Below are 10,070 nucleotides of genomic sequence, written 5' to 3'. Positions count from 1 at the left end.
CGTGCTGGCAACAGGCGCTGTGAAACCTGCAGGGTTTGGATCCAGGCGTGGGTGACATCTGCTTTGGTCCTTCTGATACAATGAATACGCTGCAGTAATATAATACCACATATCATTCAAGCAACAACAGACCAAACAGCTCATTTCACAAACTAAGTTTAAGGTGTTCCCGATTCCACCAAATGATAAAGCGTGCCTGCTTATGTGATGTTAAACAGCTAGAACAGGCCCCCTGAAACTACTGACCTCACTGCCTTCGATTAGCAGGTGGCCCAATCCCAGGGGTGGTGTCCTCATATTAAGGGGGACCTTTCAGGAAAGATCAGAGCTCTTTAAACTTCCCTGCAAATGCCTATGAAATCTAACCTTCATAATGGGGGTGCAGTATGCATGGGAGAATCCCAATGGGCTAGAGAAATCACTGACCGCTTCATGGGTGTTGCTAGGTCTGGAAAAGATCCGGGGCTACAATAATTTCGGGACTGTCGGGACTCGGGGCTAGCTAGCCTTTTGGTTGTAGCCCCTGAGGTTTTATCCAGGGCTACCAACTAAAAGACCCAGGGCTATAGCCCCCTCAGCCCCCTCAAGCGTGAAGGAGTCATCTGTGGAGGACAATTCATCAAAGTGTACATCTCAAAGTACAATCCTCACGTCACCAGATAGCCAGTGAAAATTCAAGCTGATCACCCCTTTAACGAGGAATACAGGTCATGTTTACATGCCCATTGTTCATGGACTTTGTTCCTTCAGTTCAGACTGGATGGTCTGCTTTTGCGTGTGAGGAACAGTCGCATAGTGTGTGTGTGAGAAAAAACATGCTATATGTGTTGTACAAATGACAAGAAACTGGGAAGCATGCCCTATTCACTTGCACTGGGTATGGAATTTCTGTGTGCGTTGGATCTATCCAGTTTTAATTTCCTCCAATATTACCTGTGCATGGCTTAGAAAGGTTTATTTGCATGCATTAAAGATGGCAAATAACATAATTGAAGAGGCCAAATATTGTAAGGCTGTTTTCTATATCAGGAATTATCTATGTGCTTTTCTCTTATACAGTATTATTGATAACTTTGTAATGACAAATGTCATCAATTTTTCCAAAATATACTACGATTCAACCCGCAACTAATTGCTGTAATAAGTGGCGTTATTTGTACCTATTTTAATGGAGCTCAATATCCTTAACTTGGAAAGGATGAATAGAGGGACCCTGTAAGATTTGGGCCGGTCAATGAAGATTGCAGCCACATCCTACTCACGTAATTAACTCTGAGCTATGGCCAAAACAGTTCTATCACAATTTCTTTAAAATAAGGAATGGATAAATGATTATGCAAGTAGCTGCAGCCAGCATGATTAGGGGGTAGAAGGGAATAAAGGAGGCAAATGAAGGAGATTAATATCGATAAAATACAGGATGGGCATTTGGTAAAAAGTGGGAGAGTGACCAGCGTAACAGAAACAAAATTTAGAAAATTGAAACAGCAATGAAACAGGAAGGAATCTTTGAAAATAATCTCGAAATTAGATGAAGGCAGGGTATGCGACGATTAAGAGCTATAAGGAGGCTAGAAACAAATGATTAAAACGGTTAAAAAGTCAGACAAGAGCTGAAAACATGTCATAAAAACGTTGGTAGAACTGTTTAAAAAAATAAAATAAAATCACACATTTTAAGGGAAATTCATGGCAGCAAAAAATCATAGAAAAAATGTCACTGAGTTAGGTTTTCTTGACAATATAAGAGGCCATGTCATCTGGGAAATGAAGCGGAAGACTGTTCCTCATTAACTTCTTTAGAAGGGGGATATTGGTGAAATGGGTTTTTTTGCATCTGAGAGTGTAGGTAAACTCTGCTATCCTGTATCCTTTCTAGCCTGCATTCTGGACATCACCCGCTGCAAATGTGATCTCTTATTTTGCTTATAATAACGGTTGTAACACATTGATCAACCTCTTAGAAATCCTTCTGCACATTTTAAAACTTAAAATCTATTTTGTTCTGTTGGTACATATAATATACATCGAATCATCTGGGTAAAATGCTCAAAATAAACATGTATCTACCAATTCAACTGACCAATTATTTTGTTGAATGTACTACATAAACGCTTAATAATATTGTAATTAGGGAGATCAGGCTTGCTAGAATAGTGACTTAGAAATTCCAAAGTAAGCCGCTCTCATTCTGCAGTGTTATCCGTTTAAAGTAAAGACACTTGTTATAAAGACTTTTTGATCCATTTGATAATAGTGTAATGGACTACGGAGCTATAAAGTGCTAGTTGCAGAGCCCGCTCCTGTCGCTGGAGGCAGAACCCATGCATATATCGAACATACACCTTGAAACTGGAGACTGTTTTGACTCCAGATCATAGTGCACAGCTCAAACTCCTTAGAGGACAGAGTCAGAAGCATATTTTCAGTAGTCAGCAAATATTTTTCCACATATATTTTTGGGGACAATAATTTGCACACATTGTGAACTCATACCCCTCAAGAGACAGCAGACAACACAGCAGAGTAGTTTTTCGTTATTTTCTGTTACTGACATAGTTCAGATCAGTGTGGAAGACCTAGGTAGACTCCCATGGCCTTTTCTGCTTCAGGCATTGCTAAAAGAAAGCTTTGTATGTCCCTCCTGCAGAATGATGCCAGCAGGCAGCGGTGCAAGAGTGGATCCACAGCATGTAAGGCACAGGAGGAGGGTGCAGGAACCATAAAGACAATGTTGGGCCAACACTCAGTGCCCTGGGGTTCTCTCAATGAACTGTATGTTGATTGGCCGGTCTGCCACCAGCACAATGCGCGAGATGTGCTTCACTTCCTCCCCCGTCGGGTCCGGTCTCAGTTCAAAGATCCGAATTATCTGCAAGGTACAAGCAGAAGTTCTGTTAATCTAAAGGTATCGAGGAGTGGCAGCGGAAAGGGTATTCTGAAACCATCTAAAAGAGCCCGGAAAGAGATTATTGTAGGATTATCTAGAAAGAGTGGTGGAGAAGTGGCCACTCTAGAACTATCTAGCAAGAGTGGGGGAGAAGTAGATATCTGATTATTGTAGAACTCGCTCTCATGTTAGCTAGTTCTAGAATAATCGGTGAATGTTGCAGACCTAGCTAGTCTAAGTTGTAGATAACTGTCGATTCTAGGACTCTATAGAAGGTGCGGTACTATAGGCAAATTACTATTTTAGGGAGAACTATGCAGTAAAGCAACTATTTCAGAATCATCTAGAAGGATAAGTAGCAATGTAATTATTCTAGATGTTCCAGGAGGAGATGCAGGAAAGTGATACCTTTGGGCTATCTAAAAGAAAGGGCAGGAACATTGCTTTTCTAGAACTACCTAGGAGAGTTTGGGAAGTGACTCGTCTGGAGACCAAATGGCCACCGGGTACCATGTGACTTCCCTTGTAATAGGAAACTTAGTTTGGAGCTCAATTTCCCAAATGCAAGAGAAAGTGAAATTGAAGACCAAACCTGGACCCCATGGTATCCGGTTAACATCTGGTCCCCTGAAGTGTTCATTATGGTTTCTTGTTTGCCTCTTGCCAGCTTCCGCTAACAGAGGTCTCTCCCCGGATCATGGTTTCTCTGCAATTATTGACTTCAAGGGAAGAACGAAAAATTACACTACTCACTCGCGAGAGGGCAAGGTGCATTTCCAGCTCTGCGATCCGCCGGCCAACGCAGGCTCGGACCCCATAACCGAAGGGGATGGAGCTGAAGGGATGATGCTTCATGCCCCCATCTCGCAGCCATCGCTGTGGCAAAAACTTGTCCGGCTCTGGAAAGTTGGTCTCATCTCTGGATAGTGCAAAATGGCACAGGACAAATAATGTCTGTAGTAGGAGAGCAAAAGCGAATAGCTCTCAGCATTGTAAGATCACATCTTTCATAACATTACAAAGACTGACTTTATTGTAGAACATTAATGGCCTAATGAATGCACAACACAGCACTCTGCTGCGGGCACATTAACACAATGAGATAAATAATGTTAATTACCTTATTCACATGTTGCCATTTGCCTGGCGATACCAGATAATTGCTGATCACCAGAGCACAATGCCCCCTCATTCATCCCTTTGACACATACTGATAAAATGAGAACCATTGGGTGGTGGAGATGGCTTTGCAGAAACTGTGACTGGTGATTTTTACTCTGCATTAGCTCTGCAGGAAGTCAAACCAGGCATCTTCAGGTTACTCATAGATCTTTAGAAGTGTATTCGGAAACTACATGTCATCTGTGTAAACCACCCAGGTACATTCAACGTTTTGATAAGTATGTTACCAGTGAAAGCAGTTCTGCTCCCAATTCCTGGGATCGTTGCACAGACAGCCCCGCCTCTGAACCCTTTCAGGCATTCTTCACTAATGGACTGCCAAACTATTAGTGCTGGCGGCTTCATGGTTTTCCTGCATCCCTGTTATTTCTCCAGCTAACGAGATCGAGATTCCAGGTGAAAAAAGCTGTGGCATATTTAGCTGCATTTACAATTGCCTTTTTTTAGGTGCAACACAGATATCTGCTCTTGGCGCTGCCTTTTTGTCCTGTGGCTCTGGGATCGCAAGAACAGGTCTAGGGATAGCAGAGCGGGAACCGTTGCTACCCCTGGCAATCCCCAAATGACGTCCCTGGGGTAGGGGTGGCTCTTTCATACCCCTCCTGACTGGTTCTGATGCACCTGGGCCTTGATTTGTGACCCCCTATATGCATTTACCTCCACCTTATTTGTCGAGGTAACTGTGCTGTGTTTTTGGCGGAATTTCCTCCAATTTTTGGAGGCAATTATGCTGTTTTTGGACTTGTAATGTGGCAGTAATGTGATTTTGTTTTTTGCAGTGGTCAAAGTGTCCGAAAAGAAGTAGTGGAACGGTGTTCCCTGCTGGCCTGCACCTCTCCCCACAGACCCCATCGCCGCGCCCCCTCCTATGCACAATAAAAACCCCAAAACACAAGTGCCTGCTCTTTAAGCAAACGTCCAGTGCAGTGCACTGAAAGTGCAAGTTCTAACCTCTTCCTACACTTTTATTTTAAAACGAAACAGTTCCGGAACGGTAAAACTTAATTTAAAGAAGTAGAGGAGCACCGCTCCCGTCCACTTCGACCACTGGTATTTTTGGCAGTAATTCTGTTGGCGGAATTAGCCCCGTCGCAGATTCCACCGATTCTTGGCAGAATTACTGCTGAAGGTAAATCTGCCAGGTGGCATTACGCCGGTGGACTTAGTGGCAATTTCTTTAGCAGTCGGAATTTGGTGTAGTGGTAAAGCTGGCGGTAATGCAGTTACCGCCAATTTTTCCTCTTATTGCCATACTTGTAATGAGGCCCACAGTCTTTTTGGGTGGCAGCAGTCACCTTTCTCCCATAGCGGCATAGTAACCACTTCAAGTGGACAATGCGGAGAGGGAGGTGTGATCATCTTTCACCTGCTTTGTCGGACAGCAAAAGAAGAATTTACTCAATGTGGTAATTACTGTATTCCTAATCCATAGTCCCCTTTCCCCCATACTTTGGTAAATTTGGGGGGCAGAGCCCGTACAAGTGCAGGGTATGACCATGGCGCATGCAGACTCCACACACTGGCAAAGCCTTTCCATTCCTATTAGTTTTGTTATACTGCACAACTTTTTAAAGGGGCAGAAGGGAGGGGAATATGCAGAAAGGTGGACTATGGACGAGGAGTACAATAGTCTCTACGGTGTATAACTTTTTTGTACTCCTACTCCCAGTCCCTATTTCTCCATACTTCATGGGAGATTACCAAGAATCATCTCCCTAAGCAAAGAGGTTCTGCAGAACCACCTGCCCGAACCTAGCATCAGCTCTGCGACTTGTGTCCATACAGTTGTGATTACAAAAAGGCGTAAGCTGAAGTCCACGTTGCCTCCTTCAAAACAACCTCCCACAGAACCGGTCTCTGGTATGCCACGTCTGTTGCCTTAGCTCCAACAGCATGTACATGAAGGCTCTTTGGAATTGCTCTACTCTGCAGAGAATAGACTTCGGTTATGCACGCTACTTATAATTGAGCGTGCAATGGTTGCTTTTGATGCCACAGAACGCAGGTGAGCCCCACCACAAGTGATGAGCAAGCAGTCGGCCTTTATGATCGAACTAGTTCTCCCTAGATGAAATGTAAGAGTCCTCCTAAGATCCAGGCAATGCAAGACCTGCTCTGCTAGGGATCCCTGGTGGATTGGAAAGGGAAGTCTACTTTGGGCAGGAATTTAGGAGGAGTATGCATATGATGCGTCTGGCGGAGTTCGCCGCCACTAGGAAAGCAATCTTCCATGTCACTGATGTTATATCTGCCGAGTGCACGATTTTGAACAGTTTGTGCAAACTAACTTCCAGCACCAGGTTCCAATACCACAACAGGAGAGCGGCTTTAACTGGGGGTGGGGAGTTACATCCACAACAGGTATTCAAAATGACGAATCACCGGATTGGACAAAAGACATTCCCTCTGTGCTCCTGTAAGCAGTTTTTCTTGACACATTTTCCTGACAAATATGTTTTGCATGATTGTACTTGAACCCCGCTGCTAGCTAAGTGCAACATTTAGGAGAGCACTTCATCAAGCAAGTACTTCAGAGGATTAATGTTTTTGTTGATGGCCCAGTAACAGAACCAGACCCATTGGGTGCACGTGGAAGGCTTCCTAGCGGTCAGAATGATTTTTAGGTTGTCCTGCGGAGTCCCAAATGACCGCACGTCAGTTCGTAACGCACCAGCTCACCAAGGTCATCGATGAGGGTGATGGGTGAGATGTGCCCTCCATGGTGAGATAATATCACTGGAAAAAACGGGCGAATAGTAAGGCCATCCAGTGCAAGCTCCAAAAGATCTGAGAACCAGCTGGTTGCCCGCCAATGAAGGGTTATGAGACTCATGGATGACTGGCAAGTTAATCACCATTTTGAGATCAATCTCGGAATTAGCAGAATGGGGGAATGGATTAGAAGCTCTGGTCGCCAAAGGGGATCTGAGGAGCATCTCACTGTGAAAGGTACTCAAGTCCCACTCTCAGCGTAAATAAGTTGCATTTCACAATGCTCTCAGGTGCAATCAAGTCTAGTCGAGGGACTTCGCATCTCCTGAAAATCGTCTGAATTACCGAAGGGTGCACCTACTAGCTTCAGTTGTATTGAGACAGCTTGTCCACATACACGTTCTATTTCCCTGGTAGGTGAACTGCTCTCAGAGATGGAGTGTTCCGAAGCCCATTCCCAAATCTGAACTGCCAATCTGCAGAGAGCAGGGGACTTGGTTCCACCCTGTGTGCTTATGTAGAAGACGCAAGTAGTGCTGTCTGACTGAATGACCTCTGTCTTCCGTTCACAGATGTGAGAAACGTGAACAACCCAAGTTGGATCACTTTGAGCTCCAGGAAAGTGATGTTTTCGCATGGCTTTTGAGGGGACCGCGAATTGACAGGTGATCTGAGGTCACCACCCCACCCTGAAAGGGACGAGTCTGTGACCACTGCATAAGCGTATTCGACAATTGGTTGCATGGCAAGGAACAAGTTACTTACGTGTAACTGTTGTTCTCCAGCATGGGTCTGGCATGGATTCACATGCTCATGAATATTCCCCGTCGTCAGGCCGGGAATCTTCGGTAAAGAAAAAAATCAGTATCAGTTTCGTTTCTGATCTGTCTTTCTTAGTAGTAACCAATCACTGGTCTCTGGGTCATACTGCCCCCAGCCAATGACTGCCCTCTCCCTAAGCCCCGCCGCTGGCAGCCATCCTCAGATTTGGTAGCACGTAAAGTGGCAGTATGACCAAGTGAAGAGCCGCAGAGGGGTAGGAGGGAGTGTTTGCATGTGAATCCATGCCAGACCCATGCTGGAGAACAACAGTTACAGGTAAGTAACTTGTTCCTTCTCCAGCATGGGGTCTGGCATGGATTCACATGCTCATGAATATAAGAATACATAGCAGTACACACATGCACAACCACGGGAGGTGGCAAAGGCTCAATATTAAGCATTACATCAAAACTCAAAATTAAGCATTTCCTACCTCCTCACCAGGCTCACCTGAAGCGAACAGGTTGCGCAGCACTGCTTGGCCGACCCTGGACTCCTCCCTGGAATCCCGGTCGACGCAGTAGAATCTCGTGAAGGTGTGTGTTGACCTCCACGTAGCAGCCCTGCAGATGTCCAGCAGGGGCACACCAGACAAGAACGCTGTGGTAGCATAGACCGCTCTGGTCGAATGGGCTCTCGTCCGGTCGGGCAACGGTCGGTTCGCCAACCGGTGACAGTGCATGATGCAGCCGGAGAGCCATCTGGAAATGGAAGCCTTCGAGAGAGCCTTCGCTTGGTTCACAGGTCCAAAGTTCACAAACAGCTGTGATGTCCTCCGAAAACTCTTCGTTCGGTCCACGTAGAACTTCAGTGCTCTAGCTACATCCAGCTAGTGCAAAGTCCTCTCGGCCGGCGACGAAGGCGACGGGAAAAAGACTGGTAACACCAAGGGCTCATTGAGATGGAAGTCCGACGGCACCTTGGGCATGAAGAAGGGGTGCGTCCTCAGCACTACCCTCATATCGTGAAAGGTCAGGTATGGAGGCTTGCAGGATAGTGCCTGGATCTCTCCCACGAGTCGTGCAGAGGTGATGGCCACCAGGAACGCTGTTTTCCATGACAGAAACTTCAACGGGGCCGAATGCAATGGCTCGAATGCCAGACCCATGAGCCTGGTCAGCACCACGTTGAGCTCCCACGCCGGGGCTGGAGCCTTCACCGGCGGGAATGATCGAAACAGTCCCTTCATAAATTCCTTAACCAGGCGATGAGACCACAGGGATGACCGCCCTGTAGTCCTGGTGTATCGGGAAATCGCTGCCAGGTGTATCTTGATTGAAGCATGAGATAGTCCAGTTTTGGCTAGCGACAGAAGGTGCGGCAATACTTGAGGGGCCGTAATCCGCAGAGGGTTAATCTTCTGTGCACGGCAACAGATAGAGAACCTCTTCCACTTATGACCGTAGCACTTGAGAGTTGAGGACGCCCTGGCCTTCGCAAGAACCTCTCTGCAGTCGGCCGGGATTTCGTATCCTCCAAACTCTAGTGCTGCAGGAGCCAGGCCTGCAAGTTCAGCGACTCGGGGTCGTGATGAAGAATTGCGCCTCCTTCTCTAGAAAGCAGATCTGCGTCCGTGGACAGCTTGACTGGTGGGGACGCTGACAAGTCCAAAAGGTCCGGGAACCAGATCTGTCTCGGCCACGCCGGTGCGACAGGGATCATTCTGCACCGGGAACTCTTGAGCTGGTTGATGAGTTGGAGCAGCAACGGCAACGGAGGAAACGCATATAGGAACAGGCCGTCGCAGGGGAACGAGAAAGCATTGCCCATGCTCCTCGGTTGGGGAAACCAGCTGGCTAACCTCTTGCACTTGGAGTTTGTCGCCGTCGCGAGCAGGTCGATCTGGGGTTTGCCCCATCGCTGAAAGAGTCGGTCCACTTGATCCTGGTGTAGTTCCCACTCGTGGCACGAGGGCAGCTGAGTGAGTCGGCAATGGTGTTTTTTATCCCTGCCAGATGAAACGGCACCAGAAACATCCCTTGAGCAACAGCCCAATGCCACAGGTCCTGGGCTTCCTTGGATAGGGCCGGGGATTTGGTTCCACCCTGCTTCCGGATGTAGAACATTGTGGTGGTGTTGTCGGTGAAGATCCTCACCACTTTGCCCTTGAGGGACGGTAGAAAGGACCTGAGGGCCCAGAACACCGCCTGGAGCTCCAGGATGTTGATGTGGAGCGGCTTCTCCTCCGGGAGCCAAAGGCCTCTCGCGTGGAGATCTCCGGTGTGGGCCCCACCCCAAACCCTCCAGAGAGGCGTCCGTCATCACCGTCTCCTGAAACGCCGGGGTTTGAAAGTCCGTGCCTGTAGAGAGGTGAGCACGGGTACCCCACCATAGGATCACCCGACGGAACTCCTCGTCGAGAGGGATCCTGTCTTCGAAGCAGCCCGTCGCCTGTAGCCAGCGGGCGTCGAGGAACTCCTGTAGCGGACGAAGTCTGCAAAGGGGTACAAGATAGATGCATGAG

At 47.1% G+C, this 10,070-nt stretch overlaps 1 protein-coding gene across 1 annotated transcript in view; it reads right to left on the bottom strand.

Annotated features, from left to right (window-relative positions):
- Positions 1-1,460: 1,460 nt before the first annotated feature.
- CYP27A1 (cytochrome P450 family 27 subfamily A member 1) overlaps positions 1,461-10,070 on the bottom strand; it is a 189,137-nt gene continuing 180,527 nt past the window's right edge. The window contains exons 8-9 of the mRNA XM_069616854.1: positions 3,644-3,844; positions 1,461-2,872 (exon numbers count right to left, since the gene is read on the bottom strand). Of these exons, the coding sequence (XP_069472955.1) occupies positions 2,747-2,872; positions 3,644-3,844 (327 nt within the window). The 3' untranslated portion in view covers positions 1,461-2,746. The remainder of the gene's footprint in view (positions 2,873-3,643; positions 3,845-10,070) is intronic.

This window comes from Ambystoma mexicanum, chromosome 9, assembly GCF_040938575.1.
Source record: "Ambystoma mexicanum isolate Mex_15411 chromosome 9, UKY_AmexF1_1, whole genome shotgun sequence".
Classification (NCBI taxonomy): domain Eukaryota; kingdom Metazoa; phylum Chordata; class Amphibia; order Caudata; family Ambystomatidae; genus Ambystoma; species Ambystoma mexicanum.
The sequence above is the reverse complement of the archived record's forward strand: the minus strand, read 5'-3'. Positions and strand labels throughout refer to the sequence as shown.